The 22,724-nt window shown below is 32.7% G+C and overlaps 1 protein-coding gene across 2 annotated transcripts; it reads right to left on the bottom strand.

Moving 5' to 3' along the window:
• Nucleotides 1-6,422: 6,422 nt before the first annotated feature.
• LOC18097667 (transcription factor BIM2) lies at nt 6,423-10,686 on the bottom strand. 2 transcript variants are annotated; one of them, XM_024598442.2, is made up of 7 exons: nt 10,349-10,686; nt 10,172-10,277; nt 9,772-9,841; nt 9,586-9,681; nt 7,915-8,333; nt 7,168-7,294; nt 6,423-6,937 (listed from the first exon to the last, which is right to left on the bottom strand). In XM_024598442.2, the coding sequence occupies exons 1-7, from the start codon at nt 10,419-10,421 to the stop codon at nt 6,833-6,835; spliced, it is 996 nt and encodes a 331-aa protein (XP_024454210.2). In that variant the 5' UTR covers nt 10,422-10,686; the 3' UTR covers nt 6,423-6,832. The 2 variants fall into 2 exon arrangements, with proteins under 2 accessions (XP_024454210.2, XP_006384263.2); XM_006384201.3 differs by having other exon boundaries at nt 7,915-8,336.
• Nucleotides 10,687-22,724: the final 12,038 nt, after the last annotated feature.

Here is a 22,724-nt window from a genome sequence, read left to right on the forward strand (position 1 = left end):
CTAATACAACTAAATAGCTTCAATATTTAAAAAAAAACAAACATTAATTACATAGTGAGATTGCCCTTCCATTCTACAATAATTTTGCTTGATACAATGTCTATAGCAAAAGAGATTATGGCTTTATTGTTCATATTGTCAAGCCTTTATCGATAACTTTTATAACAGATGTCTTTTCATGATCGTCACCTAAATTAATAGTACAATCATCAACACCACTATTTAATGAAGTAGTAACTTTCTTATTGGACTTGGACCTATTTCTTTTTGTTAGGATATTGCCATTTGTGGCAATACCCCACCACTAAGCAAGTGGAAGCATGAATTGTGCCACAATTCACGCCATGCTTTAAGGCTATTGGCCCCTCCATGTTGACCATGAAATGCCTATAAAGGAGGCTTATATTTGAGAGAAAAATGTGAGAGAGAACATGAGTGTGTGTAAGAGAGTGGAGAGAAAGAGAGCTGCAATGGCAGCAGCCTTGCTGCCATTGCAGCAGCTGCAAGAGCAGCAATGAGAGTTGATGAGTTGAGTAGAGTGGATGTAATCCTCCTTCTCTATATGTATTTATTGTAACCCTTTCTCTATCTCTAATAAAATGGACCTCTCCCGTGGATGTAGGCGGATTTGCCGAACCACGTAAAATATTGTGTCAGTGTGCTTAGCCTCCTATGGGCAACTATCAGTACACCACCGGTCCGCACATGGGGTGCCGGAAACCCCAACAATTGGTATCAGAGCACATGGTTTAAAGAGGTGTTTGATTTTTGCTCAAAAATGAAAGTTGTCAAAATTGTGTTTTGACCATACCACTGTATAGAGGACGAAGAGACGAAACCACTGGTGAAAACGACGTCAAAATCGGACGTCGGACATGACCGCATTCTCCATCACTCTCCGGCAAGGCGTCTGCCCACGTGCGCAGACGCGCCCCACGCGTCTTCTTCGCCCGGATGGGCTGACCCGACCCGAATACCAGTTGACCCGACCCATGTGACTGACCCGGATATTAATGACGTCAGCATGACATAATTGTGATGTTAGCATGCACAGTAGGCATGCCAGGGATGGCATCAGCATGATGTAATTGTGACGTCAGCATGCACAGGTGGCATGCCATGTCAACGACCAGTCAGCTGACACGTCAGCACAGTGGGACCCACCTGCCACGTCATCAGCCGCGAGCCGAGCCAAGTCGAGCTGAATTGGAGCCGAGCTGAGCCGCGAGCCGAGGGACAGGATCCAGTGTAGCGGATCCTACGTGCAACCGGATCTGAGATTGAATCTGGGTCGTTCATCAGGCCAGAATTGTTTTGATCAAATCTTAGCCGTCTGAAATGCGATTTGGATGATTTCAGACTTGTTTCCAGCTAATTTGATCGTTCCGGATGCAATGGTATGGTCCGATCGTTGAGATTTGAGACCAAAAATGGCGGTGGTTAATTAACAAAAGAGATTGCCCGATCAGGAGGCATCTGAAGGTCATCATGGTGGTCGATGGAGATGAAGAAGAACATGTCACACATGTTTACCCAATTACATGTGCTGAACTGCTAAGTGGAGAAATTTTAATTGCCTAGAGGGAAGGCAAAATTGGGCACTCTGGACACCCGATCATATGGATAATTTGAGGTGAAGAGTGGAAATTGATAAAGACCAATCTTGACGAATCTAAGCACTGGTAGTCTCGCCAGATGTTGAGAACTGATGTATTAAACCAGTATATTCCAGATCACTTGTAAAGGAAAGCCGGGACAAAGCTAGCAAATGGTTGTATATACGGAAAGACAGTACGATGGATAGATATGGCCTAAGAAGTTCTGTCTAGGAGATTGGGTTTTAAGCGGGACCAGTGTGACCCCTCCAATCTTTCCTGGGAACTTGCTTAGTGGAAGGATTATCCATACGGTACTATTTTCGTATATATAGCAGTTTGTAATGAAACAGTTGAAGACTAGCAAGACGACGGCACAAGGGAACAGTTGAGTTCCGTATGTTCAAGGATCTGATGGAGAGGTGATTTCTCCAAAGAAGTTAGATTCGGTGACTGTGATTTCTTTAGGGGAGAATTGATGAAGACCCTGATAATGGAAGAGAAATACAGCAAGGGGATAAAGATTGGCACCCTATTTTGACTTGGACAGGTGTTGTGACAGGATGAGCTGCTGTCAAACATAAGCAAGGAATAGGGAAAAATCTGGAGAACAGAAATTGCATGAGGGCACACGGAGATTGTGCAGAGTACCCGTAGGATCCAACGAGGTACTATAATGAGACAACAGGTGCAAGGAGAAGAAGTGTTCCCAGATGAAGCTCAGAGCAGAGACTGTTAAAGTTTGTACAACAAGAAGTCTCTTATGCTCTTGATGAAGACAACATGCGAAGACCTTTCCAATGCATGCAAGGATGGAAAGAGAGCTGTTGCAGAGGCACCTAATTGAGGGGGTGCAAACGCCTGTGATAAAAGGCGACCGCCTATGATGAAAGGCGAAGACACCAAAGAGAGTTGGTGTAGGTGGAGCTGTCAAGCAGAAAGGCACAGAAGCTCCAAACATAGAAATCGAGGTGGAGGATTGCGAGGAGTATACCACAACTTTCTCTTTCTATGTAGTTAGTGGCAGTAATCTCTCCCATAGTGCAGCTGAAGGAGGATGCGACCACCTATGAAAAGTGAAGACACCTTAGATGGAAGGTGTGTGTGTGGGCCGTGCTAGGAGCCCCGGATCAGACCGCCCCATGACAACGGGCGAAGATACCTTAGAGAAGGTGTGTGGGCCGTGATATGAGCCCAAGATCAGACCGCCCCATGACAACGGGCGAAGACACCTTAGAGAAGGTGTGAGAGCCGTGATAGAAGCCCCATTTCAGACCGCCGCATGATGACGAGCGGAGACACCTAAGAAGAAGGTGTGTGGGCCACGATATGAGCTCAGTTCAGAACAACCCCAAAGCCGATGTGATGGCTAGATACAAGTGGACAGGTGTATGGATAGCCAATGAAGTGGCTATGATGAGTATGGAGACAAATGCAGGATTGACTTTCATGGATATTGCCCCCATGCTAAAGATCAATGAGCTAGAAGACATTTGCCTTGGACAATAAGTGTGTGACTTGTGGAGCATTAAGACGTGGCTGCTATGAAGAAGCAGAAGGGCATGCGCAGGTTCCGAGAACGAGTTGACTCTTGTCAAGGTGGTGAGCTCGGTAATGGCATTGCAATACTCAGAGTATGAAGACAGATATGGATCAACCTTTAATGGGCTGCCCCCATGGTTAAAGGTGGAGAGCTACCTGGACTCTTACGACTAAGAGCGAGAGACTCACGGAGAAGTAAGGCGTGGTTCCTAGGGTGGAACAGAGGGCAGACGCAACTCCTGGATGAGTAGACTCTTGGAAGAGTGGTGAGCTTGTGATCACATTGAAATACTAAATGACTGTCGCACTTGGAAATATTTGTTTGAGGGGGTGTTGTAAGCCTTGGTGTAAGGCTTGAAAAATCATTCCGGACCGAGCATGGTTGATACGCTCGAAGGGGAATGTTGTGTTGAAGACGCTCTCAGAATGGAAGCTTGGAAGAGCTGCAGAATGCAAGCTTGTGCTGAAGAAGCAAGAGGACAATTGCCCACACAAATGGCAAAGAGGGTGATTGTTAGGATATTGCCATTTGTGGCAATACCCCACCACTAAGCAAGTGGAAGCATGAATTGTGCCACAATTCATGCCATGCTTTAAGGCTATTGGCCCCTCCATGTTGACCATGAAATGCCTATAAAGGAGGCTTATATTTGAGAGAAAAATGTGAGAGAGAACGTGAGTGTGTGTAAGAGAGTGGAGAGAAAGAGAGCTGCAATGGCAGCAGCCTTGCTGCCATTGCAGCAGCTGCAAGAGCAGCAATGAGAGTTGATGAGTTGAGTAGAGTGGATGTAATCCTCCTCCTCTATATGTATTTATTGTAACCCTTTCTCTATCTCTAATAAAATGGACCTCTCCCGTGGATGTAGGCGGATTTGCCGAACCACGTAAAATATTGTGTCAGTGTGCTTAGCCTCCTATGGGCAACTATCAGTACACCACCGGTCCGCGCATGGGGTGCCGGAAACCCCAACACTTTTTTGATATATAAAATCTAAAAAAACAATTAATATACAATAAGTAAAAATCTTTTTCCAACCCAATATTCTCATAACAAGAATATATATTAAATTTGATTATAGGGCTTTCTCTGCAAATTATATACAGAACAAGGTTACATCTTTGTCTTTCTCTTGAATCATGATATTATGTGAACCCCAAGGATGATTCGAATGACATTAAAAAAAAACAAGAAGAAAATAAAAAAATCTCATTCAAATCATGTAGTGAAGGGAGAAAAAAAATATGTTGATTTGGAGATTATCTCCATTAATGATATTATTGCGACTAGTTGAAGCAAAACACATTTTAGGAATATATTGGTTGCGGCTGCAACGAGTGGAATATTGGGCACTCACCATGCCTCCATCTCCACCCCCTGACATCCCCTCAAACAAAAGGGTTACAACTAGTACTGCTGGATTTCATTGATTTGCAAAAATGTAATAAAGCAGTTTGCCTTACTCTTTCTTTCTCAAAGTATTTAAGATTGTAATAACGGTTATTTTTCAAAGTATTTTTATTTAAAAATATATAAAAATAATATGTTTTTTTATTTTTAAATTTTTTTATATCAATATATTAAAACGATTCAAAAACATAAAAAAAAATTAATTAGAAGAAAAAAAATTAATTTTTTTTTTAAAATTGCAGTTCAACCACATAAACAAATGATACCTAAAACTTCTATAGACTTATGACTGGTTTATAAAGGGTTTTTTCTTTGTTTTCTTTCTTTCCTTCTTCTCATTAAGATGTAACAAAGGCTAGAATGGCCATGTGTTTGTTGAAATAGCATAATCAAATGGCCACAAACTTTTACAAAGAAAACTTACACTATCCTAGCACAACTGTGAGAAATCAAAACCATGCAACTCAAATTTACTTTTTTCCTCATGCTAAATTTGTATCCTAACAAGCAAATGTTATCAACCTTGTGACCATATTTTCATTTTTTTTCAAATCAACATATAATAAGGCATGAACCATTATTTTCATACAAACATAAAGCATTACAACCAAGTTCCATTAACAGAAATCAAGTTAAAATTACAAAAAATAAAAATAATAACAAAATAAAAACAAGGTTTATAGTAATTTAAATCACCTAATGAGATTAGAATACCGAGTTCAAGCGGCACCAAGAACAAAGACATTAATGACTATGGCGGCAGAAGTGTAAGGAGAGAAGTAAAGTTACAAAGAAGATGAAATGGAGAGAAAATTTGGGGAATATATTTTTTAGGGTTCCATGAAGAAGTTGAAATAGGAAGAGGGGACTATCGGGTTTTAATTAATTTTAAAATAACAGATAGAATTTTCATCAATAATTTTAACACGTCAAAAATATCAATAGAATTGCTGATGAAATTTTTAATTTTTTTTTTAATTCCATCACGGTTTTCATTGAAAAATACCTACAAAATTTTTCCATCATAATTTTTATCGGTAAACAGTGAAAACATGCTACTTACAAATCAATAGGATGTTTTGTGACGCCTTGTGGATGGAACCCAACAGTGGGGAGTTTAGCGGCAAGCGTTCCTGTAGTTGGTACTTCAAAACTAGACGAGACTGGGAGGTGATGGGAGGAGGTCAAAGATGAGAGGAAATAAGGAATGCCGATGATAAAAGGTGGAAAGGATTGGCTTTGGAGGCTGTGATGGAGGGAGGTCCTTCACATAACCCCCCTTATATTGAAGGAACCTCTCTAGATTAAAGCTTTGCCGAACATTTTAGTCATAGGTAGTCGCTCATTTTACCGATACACTAACATTCATGTTGGTAGATCGTTTTATGCACCTGCAAAAATGGCTATTTCAGTGTATCAATTACCTCCGGCTGCCTTCTCCACAAAACAATTGTAACTGTCAATGAGTGCACTAGTCTTTATGGGCAGTGAAAAACTCGACTATTATTTGAGAACACAAGAGCTTATGATGTAAGAGTTACTTGTATCGCTAAATATCCATGTTGGTGTACGTGTGTGTGTTCCTCGAGCTTGTCTAAGATCAATCCGCCGTTGTGAAGGACGGAACCGGAAAGCCAATCCTGAAATCAACCCATTTTGCGTCATCCAATTTGGAGCTCTCGTTATGGAAGTCTACCTGTTTCAAAACAAATGTCTGGCCTCTTCAAGACCTTATAATATGAAGAAATTGATCTGACCATTTGCGCACATCACAAATTCATTCTTCCACTTTGCTTTCTAATTTCGGTTGAAATATTTTTAACATCAACAATATTAGATGGCCATGATCAGCTTAAAGCTCAGTTGCACTCGAGGGATAGAATCTCGGGCTGAGGAATGAAAAGAATTCGGCATAATCTGTAACAATTTGGTGCAGTCCACCAAGCACCAGCTTAAGATAAAGAGGCAAGGAAAAGAAGGAAGAAAAAAAAAATCCAAGGTAAGAGCTTTTCATGCATGGTAAAACCAAGCAGCTTCTTATTATACGTATGGAAAAGCCTCTATCTGAAATGAGAAAACCAACAGGGAAGATAAGTTCTCATTCTTACTTTCTTCCAGGATACTCCACGCCACTGGGAAACAAGCCAAAGAGCATATATAATACATACATGTACAACTGATCCGAACCTGGCTGTGGATGATGGACAAACAAAAACGGACACCGAATTTTCTGTAGGACCAAATGAAGTGATCAAGCTGGTAGATACACTATGAGCCGAATGATACACTAGCATTTTTCTCTTCTTGGCCTCTTATGAGCTTGTTCTGAGTTTTCTGCACTGCTCCCAACTCCATCTTGCACGAGTAGTTGATTGCTTAGATACTGGTTTACCTGATCCTCAGAAAAAAAAAATATACATCACCGCATCATAAAGGGTTTCTGTTAAAAAATCATGGCATCAGAGGGCTTCCAAAACTCTAGTCTAGGATCATAAAATTGCCAATTCCTTTTTTTCAAGAGAGAGAGAGAGAGAGATCACAAAGCAAATATGCTACCCTTGTTCGAAAATCATGGAATCATCTAGGGCTTCCAATAATTAGTTTAGGATCATAGAAATAAACCTTTGAACTGGGTGCCACAGCAGTTGTACTATTTTCTCGTTTGCTAACATCAATTTGCACTCCGATGCTTGTCTGTGCTAGATCCACACCAGAGGATTGTAGTGCTTGGGTCAGAGTATTCAATATCCTGTTGAACACCAAAAACCCATTCTATAACAGCATCTACAAGATCTCTTTACAGTACTACTTAACAGCAAAATGAACTGATGGCAGGAATGATTGCTAAGACTACTATTAATACCGCATTAACTAGTATGAATTCTGAAGTTCAAAATCAATTTGTTCCAACAAAATCGACATCCCTAAAAAAAATCAAACCATAAACAAGGGAATAATCATTGGCATATATTACACCTCATATCATACAAGTTCAAGCAACCCTCGTGATGACCCACCAATTTACCTTGCACAAAAACCTTACCCCAGATAAGCGGTGCATGAAATTTGAAAACATAAAGTTGCAGACAACATCGAGGTAAAAACTTTATTGACCAAGTTACTAGCCTAGACGATTCTTACATAGATACTTGCATCAAACTCTTCTATGTTTTTGAGATGGTGTTAGACAACCATGAATTTTCTTTCCTGATCTCCCATGGGTAAGGTCAGTGCAAAGTATACATGACCAAACATGCTAGTTCCATTATAAGCATGACCATGAAGTGAATTTATTCCAAGAACATGGTTAATGGCTCGTTTCACAATTACTAATGCAACAGAATTATTAAGAGATGGGCAGATGCTCACTGTTGAGAATAGGCATTTGAGATATTAACTGATAGACTGTCACTCGCCAAGTCCTCCTGTCCATTCAGTGTATTGTTTGGAGTAGAACACTCAGTAGCGCATGGTCTACCGTGCAACAGCTGGGATTGAAGCTGGTAAGCCATGTTCTCAACGTCAGAAACAGATTCCTGCAAAGACTGTGTAGGCAAACCACCCCTCCCAACAGCAGCAAATACATTCGATGGTGTCTGCACATCAAATGGAATTGCTGGGTTGGTGGGCCCATGGGGATGATCCAATGCTTTGTACATTGCAGCAGTGCCCATGTCAGATTCTATTGAGTTATGTACATTTGCAAGCATGACACTATTCTCATGAGCAGAACCATTTTTCATAACTTGTGTATGATCGAGTAGGCTTTCGGCAGAAGCACGATCAATCTTCTGTTTCAAAGGAAAAAAAAACCATTTGGAAGGGAGAACAATATAGGGAACAATATGCCCCACAATCAAATATAAAGCGGTCATGATTACAATTCATGTCTATAAAATATTCAACAAAGAGAACAACACATGCATTTTCTGTTCTTACTGTGATCAGTGAACATAAGATGAATATCCCTCCCTCTGTTCACTAAAATTCACTAACATTTGATGTGTAATTTGCCCATCATATGGTCCAGATTAAAAAGTTGATGAGAACACCTTTGGAACCTAGGCCACTAGATCCAATGAGAATGTTTTTTTTAGCCTACAAATGCATGCATTCAAATGCCAGTATGCAAGTCATGCAATGTACCAAACCCCAAATCATCGAAGGCCCTGAAACTCTCAGTCCTGCACTTTAAACCAAGGTCGCATCTTCAACATTCCAAAATGAACAGGCGAGTACATGCAGCAAAACCTCAATATATCATGACTAAGTCGTTTATAAGAAACCCTAACTTTCAGGAAATCAGAATTGGACTAGTAATGAAAACAAGAAAACATTTATTGACTTGTTTACAAATTATGAAAGCCATCCACATTTTAAATATACTTTATAATATAAAAGTTAGAAAAAATAAAGGTACCAAGGAAGTCATCACTATCCCATTTTGGCTATTATGCTGTATGTAAAAAGCACACAGGAACCCATTAAAATGTGCATATCTTAATAAAAATCAGTGAACTTCAATGGATGTGTTTTAAATGTTCTCAAAGTTGTAAATTGTGAGCACATCCTTCATACCCAAGCAATAATCCCTCTCCTGGTTATGACCATTAAACCCACCTTGCATGGCCTACTATGCATGTTAGGCGCAAGAATTAGAAACATAATTCATCTATCCTTCAAATGCGCAGACAAAGAGGCACAAATGAAGTTCATCTATCCTTGAAGTTATTTTATTCCATACCCTAGTTTGTTATTGAATTGGTAGGGTACGGTCATTTTTTAAGAAAATATTCAAGTTAAAAGATCATATAATAGGAAATTCAAGCCAAAAAGGACTCAGCTACTATTTCTTTTGGACAATCCAACAAGAGTTGTTCCCGACTCGAAAACTAACATAAACATCCTTTCTCGTTTCATGAGGTTTTAAACAGAGGTAAGTATATTATAAGTGATGGTAAATAGCACCAAGCAGACTAATGTTAATCAAAAGCAATAACACCAACACGGACAAGAGCATGTTCAGAATTGAAAGTTTACCCATGGCAATAATTTAGCTGGCTCCTGACTCCAACCTTCATATGATCCCTCATACACTTGTAACTTTTCTTGTAAAAACTGAATGTACTCTATAACCTGCATAAAATTAAAAAAAAACTTTCAATCGAAGCAGAAATTCAAAACCAAAATGAAAGAAAAAAAATGAAACATATTTGATCGGTTCACCTCTAACAAGAACGAAGCCTTATCTCTTTTCTGATCATTTTGAGGAATAAGATTTCTCAAAGCCTGGAACCTGCTTGACAAAACATGTCATCAATGAGCCAAAAACAACTCCTATTTTAAAGTATTTATGTCAAGTTATATATATAAAAAATCAAAGAGTGATGCATTAGTAATCAAATGCAAAATACTCATACCGCGAAAGCTTTAAGAAAAAAATCTCTAGTGTCTAGTCACTAAATTTTAACAAATTGATACAAAAATATCATCAAATTATGAAATTTCTTAAATCATTCCTTCGCCAATTAAGCCTAAAACAACGCACATTCCGCAATTGATAATAGAAATAGCACAATCGTCATCATTTTTATAAAATTTCATGTAATTCAAAAAAAAAAATTGCCTCTCGTTAATCTTGCTCCTTCTACGCTGCTCTGTCTCAGAATGCTTGGACCGGTTCGCATTCGCCTTCGGCTCGCTGCTTTTACTCTCTGGTTTCAGTACTTCCCCTATATATATTTATGACATTAGTCAACAAAATCATTTTAAAAACAAAAAGAATTGTGTACGTTGACGTTACCTTTGTAGGACGACGAGTCGTAGTCTTCAGGTTCATCTTCTTCGTCGAGCTGAGACTTCGCTGATTTCACCATAGTTACTACTATCTCTCGACTCGACAATTTTTTTATTTTTTCCTTAGTAAAGAAGAAGTTCTTCCGTGAAACCAGGAGAATTTCAGTTTTGAAGAGAGAGAGGTGGGGTGAGAGGAGATCCGACCTTCGGGAGGAACCGGACCGTATTTAAAGAGAGGGAGAGTGTGTACAGTTGTGCAGAGAAGAAGCCCTAGGCCCTAGGAGATGATCATATGATTTGATATTCAGAGAATTTCTTATTTTTTTATTTTTTTATTTATCCTATTACTATTTGTTAAATTTGTTGGGTTTTTAAAGACAGATGTCAGGTGGATGGTTGCTAACATGCGCGTGGGGATTTGAGCCTACATAAACATTGTTCAAATTTTCACGTTTTATTGTACTCAATGAATTATTTTTTATTTTATTTCTCAAACTTTATTCAATAATTATATTTTTGTTGGGTTAAATTAAAGGATAATTAATTTAAATTTGTTCATCAATAATAAAATTAAAAAAAAAATGATAATTATGGAAAAGGTGCTGAAAATTACAATTCTCAATTTAACTATTGAACTTTCAAAATTATACTCATTTGATCCCTAAATATTCTTGCAATTCAATTTTAATATAAAAATTCATTTTATTATCTTTTAGCTACTGATTATAGAGACAAGAGAGATACATCGTTTGATTTTAGCGGTAAAGAGAGAAAATCAAAGTTAACACTAATTTTAACAACTAAAATAATAGATCTTGGTGTCTATATGATCAGTTTGGTGAAGAGAGTTCTATTTAGTTGTTTTTTCAACTTAAAAACCAGATCTAAAGTCGAGAAGATTTTTTATTTCAAGTTGATTTTCAGCTTTTTAGGCGGTTTTTAGATTGTTTAAGGCCATTCATTGGTTTATCAAGGTTTTTAGGGTATTTTCTATATGTTTTAGATCAAAATGAGTTGAAAAATGGGTTTCTCGATTAAAAAAAAAAACAGTAGACCATAATTTTTTAACCACTATAGTGGCCAAAATATGGGGAAACTAAATGACGAGTCATTTGTATTTTGTTTTTCAAAAAATATCAGGGTAGGTGAAATATCATCCACCGAAATTGTATTTTTTTTTAAAGAAGCACGGGCACGAGTGAGCCCTTTCTAAATAGACCAAACGGTGTCTACGCTTGCTAGGCCATTTCTTTTTTCTTTTCTTTTTTTTTTTGGTAATTTTGCCTTTTAAAAAAATCATGCTTTAAAAAAATCCATTTATATTTAAATTAATACATATTTTCTCTAATTTTTTATTTTTTGCATTTAGCTTTTTCAAATAGTGATTGTTTTTTAATTATTTTATATGTATTTAATTTTTGAAAAGATTATTGTAATTCATCTATAATTTTTTATATTTTATGCAATTGAAATTTGTTTTTAAAAATAAAAAAAAAATATTTATTTTTTGACAGTATTTCTAATAAATTCAACCTTGCGAAATATTTTTTCCCTTTGATTTTATTCAATCAATTTTATGTACATGGTCTTTGTTGCAAGATCAAATATCTTGATTGACATTCACCTATTAACCATTTCAGATTCATATTTAGTTATCATTAATGATTTTTTTTTTCATTTATTTACATGCATGGTTCTTGATTTACTTAATTAGATTTGTGCATAAAATTTTTGATTTACACTTAATATTTTTTATGTAAGACAAATATTGAAAAAGCCTATATGTTCAATTTTTTTGTTGGAAAAAATATCCGGCCTGCGGTGAAGCGCAAGTCGAGTAGCTAGTTAACAAAAACTAATTAAGAAGAGGAATTCATTGTTCCCCTTTTTACAAAACATTATTCACTTGAACAATTTTATTTTAAGGTTTAGTATTTTTTTTAATTTTATTATTCAACATTGGGTTTGTTTATCTCGGTCTCATGACTCGTGACGCGAGTTTGGTGGGTTAACTCAGGATTTGTTTGCCTTTTTTTAAGTTGGATTTTTGCTTTTTCCAATTTCATCATTCAACATTCGATTGATTTGGAGTTAGCCTTCATATTTTTATTTGTATTCTTTCTTTTCATGAGGTTATCTCAATCTCATTACCTAAGTTATGGGCTTGACGAGTTGACTCATGTCTTTTTTTTTTATCTTTTTTTTATTTTTTTTTTCATTTTATCCTTCAACATTAAGTTGATTGGGATTTGGACTCCATAATTTATTTTGACTTGTTTTTCATAGATTTATTTTAGTCACATGATCCGGATTATGGGTTTGGTATATTAACCCAAGTTGACTCGAATTGTTTTTTTTTTTGTCTTTTTTAATTGAAGTTTCTTTTATAGTTTCATTCATCAATATTTAGTTGATTGGACATTGGGTCTCATAATTTGTTTTGATTTACTTTTTATAGGGTTATCCCGATCTCATAATTCCAGTCTTTGATTTGGTAGGTTAAACCGGGTTGATTTGAGTCGATTCAATATGTTTTTGTCTAAATATTCTTTTAAAAAAATATTGTCTTGAAAAGTTTTATAGTCAAACTATATTTTTAACTATGATTTGGATTGCTTTTAGACCCGTTAAGTTGACCGGGTCACACTAAATCAACTCCTACACAATGTAATTTTTTTTACTCAAGTTAAATTGGATCTTTTTTTGGGTTTTATTTAAATGTGTTTATTTTCTAATTTTATCACTATTTGGAAACTTGGCTTCATAATTTGTTTTGATTTGCTTTATATGAGGTTATTATGATCTCATGATCCAGGTCACAGTTTTGACAAGTTGATCTAGGTTGACTCAGATCCATCTAATATTTAAAAAAAAGATGTTATTTTAAGTTTTTTTAGTCAAATTATATTTTTTTCAGGTTGCATTTGAAACTACAAAGTTAACAGATCACATCAGATCAACCCCTGCATGATTAAAAAAAATATACTAGGAAAATGTTAACAACCCGTAGATGTTTTTCCTTACCGAAAAAGAAAAAATTAATTTGATCTGGAGCGTAAGCCAACCAACAATCTAGTTATTATCAATGGAGAATCGGGCTAGGTTGCAAAAAAATATTATATTTTTAAGTTAGAATCTATATATTTCACAACAAATTTTATATTACTTGAACTATAATCATCAATAATTATTTAATAAAAAAAACATAAGAAAACAATAGGACAAAAAATCTTAAAAATAATTCTTAAATTGATGAAAATATTTTTATCATTTTGTATAAGATAAAATATGATTTTCTTTGTTTTTTTTTTATCTTTATATCTACCTCTCCAATTAAGTAAGAATCCGTATATGGGAAAAAGACGTTGTTCTAATGATTATATCATCAAATAATAACGCTCAAATACGATTAATTAGAACTAAAATAATCCTTATCTGGATATGCCTTAAAATATGCTATTGATAATACGGTTTCTATAAAAAAAAAAAAAAAAAAAACATGCATATAAATCAACACATAAAAGAAAATTCAACTTATAATACTTGTTGACAAAAAATAAACTTAAAGATGTAGATTGAGATAATGACCAATCATCTGATTTTAAAATAATTTATTGCCTATTCTCTGACACTACTAGTATAATTGTAATATTGTTGCAGTATTGTTTCTTAAATTTACTCAATCTCTTATTCTCGATAGCACAATTGAGAATAAACACGAATTTAAATTTTGTACGTTGCTCTTTGTAAAAAGAAACATGTAATTTTGACAAAAAGAATGGAAGAGTTTTAGGAACACTAGAGTTTTTTTTTTCCATTATTAAAACCATGTCAGAATTGTCTCTATATTTATGTAGATAATTTTGACGTTGGTTTTGTTTAAAACTAATAGACACAATTATATTTTAAATAGACTTTTAAATATACACAACTATGCAGTAAAAGACACAACTTTTCATTCACTTCAACAATACCTCACATGAATAGGAATTGTCTAGTCATAATAAAATACAACGTAGACATATAAATAAAGAGTAACCATGAAAAGTCTCTATATCAAGAGAGGTAGCTTCTGGTCGTGAACCTTCCCTACTGAAAAAACTATTGGATTCACATAGGTAACCAGTGAACATAATATCTTGAACTATTCAACTTTTTGTGCGAACCTAGACAATAAAAATCACACAACTCAACTTCTTTCAATTTTAATTCTCATGATTATGTTCATTTTAGCCTCGAACATCCTGGTTTCATAGAGTACTTTAGTGAATTTATCATTTTCAATTCTCGTAAAAGTGGCTCCATTTCACATTCGCATAGGTGATTCTTATAAAGAGTATCTTGCAATACCCCACTTGATATAATCATTAAAATCTTAGCTTATTCTATTTACACTGCATGTAGCTCTTTTCATAATAAGAATGGGTAACAATGCTCATACTGAATTGACACATGATTCGGTTGTCTCTTTAAACCTAAATCTTAGGATCTCCAGCAAACTAAGTTAGGTTTCCATCATGTTAATTCTTTGAATATAGACTTTAATCCTATTCCCCTTGATGATTTATCAACTTTCTCTCTTTTTAAGCATTTTATAAGCAGATCTACAATATTATCCTTTAACATTGTATAGTCAACAAAGATAATCTCATTTGAGAGCAACTATATTATGGTGTTATGTCTTCGATAAATGTGTCAAGATTTACTATTATATATACTATTTTGTCCCTTACCATTTGAATATTAGCTATTATAATGTTTATAAATTGTCAGTATATATTTTGGCTAACTTGAAATATCCTCTAAAAAAGTTCTGAAGCCACTTTGCTTATTCTCCAAGTTTAAAGTTAAAACTCAGACTTTATAATGGATTTAGTTATACAAGTTTATTTAGAGGATTTCCAAAAGATTAAAACTCCTTCAATAGTAAAGATAAACCCACTTAAAGATTTTGAATTTTTAGTATCGGATATCCAATTAACATCATCATACCTTTTAAGTTAAACAAGATATCTGATATAATAAAGTTCATATTTTGATTTTTTTTTTAGGAACCACAAATTTGGCTAGACACCCAAAACTTTTATGTATTTATAGGATAATACTCAACCCTTCCATAACTCATATGGTGTGTTGTCCAATTTCTTTTGAGGTATTTTATTCAGAATATAATTAGCTGATAAAATAACTTTTTCCCATAAGTTTTAAGGTAATTTGAATTTATCACATAAAAATCATCATTTCTTTCAATGTTAGGTTCTCATGATCTACAATAACACTATTTTATGGTGAATAAGAAGCCATGATTTAATAGATTATACCATTTCTAGAATAAAATTCATCAATAGGTGAACCATATTCCCCCACCTCTATTGCTTCTTATCACTTTAATCTTCTTCCTATGTTGAATTTCAACCTCCCCTTTTAAAATGTTTGAACACTTCTAAAGCCTTATATTTACTTCTTAGCAAATAGACACAATAATATTTTGTGCAATAATCAATGAAAGTAATAAAATACTTTTTATCACCTCTAGTTTGCATAAATTTTAAATCATATATATCAATGTTAATTAAATATAAACGCTCACTATTTTCATGTATAGAATAGATCAAAAGACTCAACCAAATAATAAATTAAGAAACTTTATTAATCTTGTTGTTTTTTATATATATAATAGTTATAACATTGAGTTTAAATAGCACATCACATAAATATTTCTTATGCACAAACATCACATTCATGATAAGGATACATTTATCATATTATAATAATTTGAAACCCTTTCCTACTTAATAGTGAGCCAAAAACCAAATTCTTTTGAATATTAAAAGCATGAACCACATTGTTTAGAGTTAACTCTTTCTTAGATGTTTTCTTCAGCATCACCATGATTTAGGATTTTGCACACTAAAAAGTTGTAATGAACAGCTATTCTATATTAGAGGCTATTAAATAGTTAGAAAAACTATTCCTAATAGAACATGTATGAGATGTGGCTCTAGTATCAACTTGATAATATTTAGGGTTGTCCTATGTTTTGTTATGATTCAACAATAACAAGCTTTATATATTTTGCAACAACATTCTTAATCATCACCATGATTTAGGATTTTGCACACTAAAAAGTTGTAATGAACAACTATTCTCTATTAGAGGCTATTAAATAGTTAGAAAAACTCTTCCAAACAGAACATGTATAAGATGTGGCTCTAGTATCAACCTAATAATATTTAGGGTTGTCCACTAAGTTTTGTTATGATTCAACAATAACAAGCTTTATATGTTTTGCAACAACATTCTTAATCATGCTAGTTTGTTTATTCTTTTCTTTATCGAACCACGTAAACGATGCCAAGGAAATTATTAACTACATCTTTCACATTAATACATGAAATTCATAAACTTGAACACCTTCAGGATCAACATGGGGAAGAAGCAAATCGAGCTCTAAAAGTTCTATAGAAAGAGGTGTCTTGTCATAGACAAGGTAACCAAGATGCAGTTGAGACAATTACAAAACCACATGTAAAAATTAGGGAAATGCACATTATCCAACTAGTTCTAAATAGGGGTGAGCAAAAAAATCGACAAACTGATTAAACCGAAAAACAATAACTGAAAAAACCGAACCGTGAAAAAAAACCAATTAAACCAATTAGAATTTTTTAAAAACCAACCAGTTTGGTTTGGTTTCGATTTTATAAGCCTGAAACTGAAAAAACCGAATCGAACCCAAACCAGAAAAAAACCTAGCCAAACTGGAACCGGAAAAAACCGAGTTAAACAAAAAAAACCGAGCCAAACCGAACCAAACCAGAATCGATCAGTTTGAACCGGTTTTTTCTAAAATAATTGAACCAAAACCGGTCGATTTGAACCGGTTTCGGTTTGGTTTCGGGTTTTTTTTTAAAACCGGTTTGGTTACTTTTTTTATAAAAACCGAACCGAAAATAATCACCCCTAATTCTAAAAGAAGTTTAAATTGGAAATGTCATAGCTCTTAATAAGAGTCAGTGCTAATCTCAATTTTGAGCTTTGAGGTGTCATGGCACCTACAACAAAATTAAAGCATATATTATAAAGTTTAAGTTTTAGCTTCACTAAACTTTCATTTTTCAAGAAAAGAGAAGTAAAAAATCAAAAGCAATGAACAACATTAAAAGTTTTGTGTATAAACATCATGTAATGGGATATAGGCATATAGAAAGAGAATTGCATATACTAATATGTATATTAGAAATATCTTTAAAAGCAAACAACACAATTGCATCCAACAATATATATAATTGTGGTGCTTCAAACTTCATTTCACAAGAGATATTATTTTACTAATTATTATTAACTAGATTATATACATGTAAATTGTTTTAAGAGTAGATTAAGTCACATATTTAATTCATATCAAAGTTGGGAAAATATCAAAGGTAGTCTTTCATTTTTGTTATAATTAATGATCATTTATAAATATTTGAAGGTCTTGTAGGAATATGTTTGTTTGGTTCAAGGAGGATAAATTGGGTAATTAGCATAAAAATAAATGGCGAAATAACATAGGATGAAAACGTTTTGGTGAAATAACATAGTTTGAGAAAGTCGCGGATCTGAAACGCGACATTTCAATAATGTCACAATTCATAAACGCGACATTTGAATCACGACATCAATTATAATTTTGTCGTGATTCTAAACCATGGCATTTAATCAAATGTCACAGTCCTCAACTATGACATCAATTAGCAGAATATTTTGATAAACGACTAAACATTTCAAAAAACGATTGGATAATAGCCAAAACGATCAGGCAGATTTAGCTACTATCTAGTTTTGGAAAATTTTGGTGTTTTGAGACTGAAAAAGTTTTAAAATCATAATTTTTGTTATTTTGAAATTTCATTTACTTTATGATTCTTAGAGAGTTAAAACTTTTACAATTTTAATAAAATTTGGATAGATTTTTCTCTATATAGAAACTATACCTAAAATTGTATCCCGCTTAAAGAAACCTGCAAAAAAATCACAATAATTCAATCAACAAATTCTCACATTTCATGATAACAAAGTAGCTCTTAGAATGGAAAAAAAGGGACATATATACATTTTAAATGGATAAAAAATAATTCAAAAATATAATATTCAAGTAATTCCAAAATATATAAACATAATTCATCTATCTATTTACGTCTATGTTGTCTATTGGATGATTCGGGCTTATTAGTAGCATGATTAGATCCAGCTCTTGCACCTTAAATTTTGTTGTTTTAAGAACAAAATAAAAGGAATTGGTGGATGTTTTCAGAGAGATTATGAGGGGCAACATTCAGTTTTAGAGAAAGTGAGGTCGTGTAGTTTGTGTGTTCTTTGGTTTGGGTTGTGTTTAAATTTTAATTAATGTCGCATTTTGAAAGCGCAACATCTTAAGTTGTCGCAATTCAGAACCGTAATATTTAGTAAATGTCACGTTTCCAAAACGCGACAATATCAAACAGTGTTATTTTGTCAAATCTTTTTGAAACGGTGCTATTCCTTCAAATTCAAATATTTACTATGCTACTTTTTTTAGAAAAAAAATCATTCAAGGATAGGGAGCTTCCTCATAATGGAAATTAAGTATAACTCTAAAAGGCATGGGTTTTTCACTGTATAAGGCTCTATTGTTTATCCTCTCACACATTACTGTGGAAAGGTTGTGCAAGATTTTTTATTTTTTCAATTTGGTCATCAAACTTGTTTTCCAGCGACTTAGTGCTAATTGAAGACCAATTGATTTTGATTTCTTATGAAAAGGCTGGATTGAAAAAGAGGGACCAAAACGAAAAAAGATGCCAAACATGGGTGGCATGCCATAAGTTTCATAAAAGATGCACTTTGGTCATTGAACTTTAAAAATCATGCAAACTATATAATTTTAGTACATCAATATTTTTCCAATTCAATTTTGGTATAAAAGTTTATTTTTGTTATTTTTTAGTCCCTGATTGAGAGAGGAGAGAGAAGGGTCACCAGATTCCAACGATAAAGAGAGAAAAGTGTTGTTGACACCGATTTAGGCCACCAAAACAGAAGATATTTGTGTCAAATTGTTCCATTTGATAAGGGGAGTTCATATTATGTGTTTTTTTTTTGTTTTTTACCTTTAAAGTTTGTGAAAAAACAGATCTGAGCTCGGATTGATTTTTTAATCCAGGTTGATTTTAGTTTTTGGGGTGGTTTTTTGGGTTTTTAAAGTCATAGATAGGTTTATCACAGTTCCTATAATGTTTTATAAGTGTTTTGGGTTAAAAAAATGGGTTGAAAATGATATTTTTGGTGAAACAACTTAAGCCTTGATTTTTCAGCCACCACAGTGGCAGCAATTTAGGCAAATCAAACGACATGTCATTTGAGTTTTTTTTTTCAAAAGAATTTGGGGCGAACAACAAAAAAATTAAGGGTTCAATCGTGTAGGTCTGCGTGTGGGCCCTAACAAAATTGGTCAGGCCCAGCAGCTCCTGGCCTTTGTTTTTTTAAAAAATAATTAATGATTCTTTTTTTATGATTTTCCCTTATTTTTTAATTTATATTTAAATTAGTACCCCTTCTCTTTTTTGTTTTATTTGGAAAATCTCTTTTAAATGACTATTATTTTTTTTAGTTATACATTTAAATTTGAAGAGTTTTTCTGATTCATCTATAATTGTTTTATATCTTTTGCATGGATGAAATTTATTTTTTAAAATTAAAAAAATATTTTCAGATAATATTTCAAATATCTGCAACCTTGCATGATGTTTTTTTCCTTTTATTTTATTTAATCAATTTAGTTTGTATCTCTATTTCAATTATCATTTGCTTAAATAAAAATATATTTTAATAAATAAATTTAGCAAACACAACAGAGTAAATGTCTTGTCTTGTAGATTAATTATCTTGATTTACATTTGTTTCTTGATTTTTCAAGTTTTATTTTTAGGTATTGTTAATGACTTTTTATTTATTTATTTGGGTATATAGTTCTCAATTTATTTAATTATATATATACATAAAATTTCTAACCTGAAATTAAATTTTTTAAATTATAAGACTATGTTAAAAAAACTTATATATATAATTTTTTTTAAATGAAAATATTTTTTTTTAGTTTAACGTGGGTGTCCGAGCCAGTTTGCGCGCACCTCGACTAATCTCACGGGCCCTGAAGTTAACGACCATGTAAGCCTTCAGTGACCATCATATGAGCAATCACAGGGCTTGAACCTGAAACCATAGAGGGAGCAAACTTTTTAATTTCAAGTTTTTATCACTAAATCACCATCTAAATAGTTAAAATGAAAATATTTAACCTGCGACTAAGTAAATTTCACGTAACCAGTGAGCCTCTCTTTTCCTTGTCGTTTTCCTTGTTTTATTTCCCCAATTTCCTTTTCTTCTTTTCTTGTTCATTATGTTTGATGGACCCAACTTGTACTAACCTAACATAATGATGTTCTGATTTGGTAAAAATATGGTATGAATGTCATGAGATTAAAAATATTAGTGACCTTTTATGGGTTGTCTTTTCTTTATTTTGTATTATATTGATTTAATCTGCTAATGGGAATCATCTTACCAATAGTTCATACTGTGTTTGTTTTGCAAATGTTTTGAAATGCAGTTTTTACTCCGTTTTATCACCTGTTTGTTTTTATATTTTAAAAGTATTTAAAAAAAAATTAAATTTTTTTATTTTTTTTTATTTTAAATTATTTTTTTTATTTTCATATCATTTTGATACGCTGATATCAAAAATAATTTTTAAAAAATAAAAAAATTATTTTGATGTATTTACAAATAAAAAACACTTTAAAAAGCAACTGCAACCACATTACACAACTCATCAAACATTTTAAAAATGTTATTTGCTACACATAAACTTCAACCATAATTTTTACCAAATACGTATCTAAATTCAACAAACCATATCTAATTATATTTTTTTAAAACTTATTTTTTTAAAATCATAACCACAAAAACTACTTTAAAAACAAACACTCTCAAACCATTCAATCATGTATGTAATGCTGCAGCTTCTAATTCCTATGCCTGGACTCTAAATCATTTGAAAATTTTAATTCTTTAAAAGTGGGACTTACTACTTAGACAAGTATAATATTGAAATTCTTTAAATATTTTTGAATTTTTTTTCTTAACTTGTAAAATATTTATTTTTGATATTTTTAAATCGTAATAATATAAAAAATATTATTTTAATATATTTTTAAATAAAAAATATTTTAAAAAACAATATATACCACTTGTATACACCTTTAATTACTAATATGTACTGCAGTTTAGTAGACAATATTAGATAATTATTAATTAGTTATCCAAGGACAAATTAGCTTTTTTATTTGGTCAGCTCGAATAAAATGAAAACCAAATTTGCCAATCATCAAGGAATGAAATGAAATTTCTTAAACTGAAAGCTTTAGATCAAATTTTTTTTATATATATATATTTGATTTTTACTGTTTTTGTTTAAACCAATTAATAGTTCATATTATAAACTTTAGTTAATTAGGAGGTATCTTGAGTTTTTTTTTTGTTAATCAGTAAGATTATTTAAAAGGAAAGAAAATTACTTTTATGCTAGAGAATCCTTACCAAAGCTCTTTAAATTATTTAAAAATTTATGCTAATATAATAATTGAATTGTGTGTCATTTACACTTTTATTGCTTTGCAATTAAACCCTTTACCATCAATATAATTTTGTAATATTTCTTTAAATTAAATATAGATTGAGAATGTAGAATATATAGTTTTTCACTATCATAATAATTTACTTTTTTCCTAAATTCATTTAAGTCAATATCATTGATGAACAAATGTGTTTGTTTTGAGGTAATGATAAAATAATTTATATCATTAATACTTTTGTATAGGAACTTTAGAATTTAGATCAATAAACATCTTGAAAGTTAACAAGGAAAAAATTAAATTATTGATGAAGTTCCGAGAATTTAATTTATATGCAGGTTTTATTGTTTTAGAAAAAAACATATTGAGAAAAGGAAGAAAATTTAAAAATATTTATGGATATAATTAAAACTTAAAAAAAAAGAAAAAATAATAATATTATAATTGCATATGAATAGAAAAAAAGTCACAAACATAAAAAAAAATTATGTTTTTTTATGTCAATAATAATAAATTTTCTCGTTTTCATAACCTAAGTTAACAGTCAAACAAAAATTAAAATTAAAATATTTGATTTGAATAGAATATTTACTTCCGATTTGAATAATTTTATCAAAATAAAAATTAAATAAAAGACCACTTGTGCAAGCACGGGCTTACAGTAAAACAATAGCAATTCACAAGAGATGCTATAATGAAATATTTGATTTTGACACATGAACATGC

The sequence above is a fragment of the Populus trichocarpa genome, chromosome 4 (genome assembly GCF_000002775.5).
Source record: "Populus trichocarpa isolate Nisqually-1 chromosome 4, P.trichocarpa_v4.1, whole genome shotgun sequence".
Taxonomy (NCBI): Eukaryota; Viridiplantae; Streptophyta; class Magnoliopsida; order Malpighiales; family Salicaceae; genus Populus; species Populus trichocarpa.

What these genes read in the sequence shown, in the direction of transcription:
- LOC18097667 (XM_006384201.3), bottom strand. Translation starts at nt 10,421, where the DNA reads ATGGTGAAATCAGCGAAGTCTCAGCTCGACGAAGAAGATGAACCTGAA. An exon ending in CAGCTAAATTATTGCCATGG is followed by an intron (nt 8,337 to 9,585) that starts GTAAACTTTCAA and finishes CCTTTGAAACAG; the next exon opens with AAGATTGATCGTGCTTCTGC. An exon ending in TCAAATGCCTATTCTCAACA is followed by an intron (nt 7,295 to 7,914) that starts GTGAGCATCTGC and finishes GGTGTTCAACAG; the next exon opens with GATATTGAATACTCTGACCC.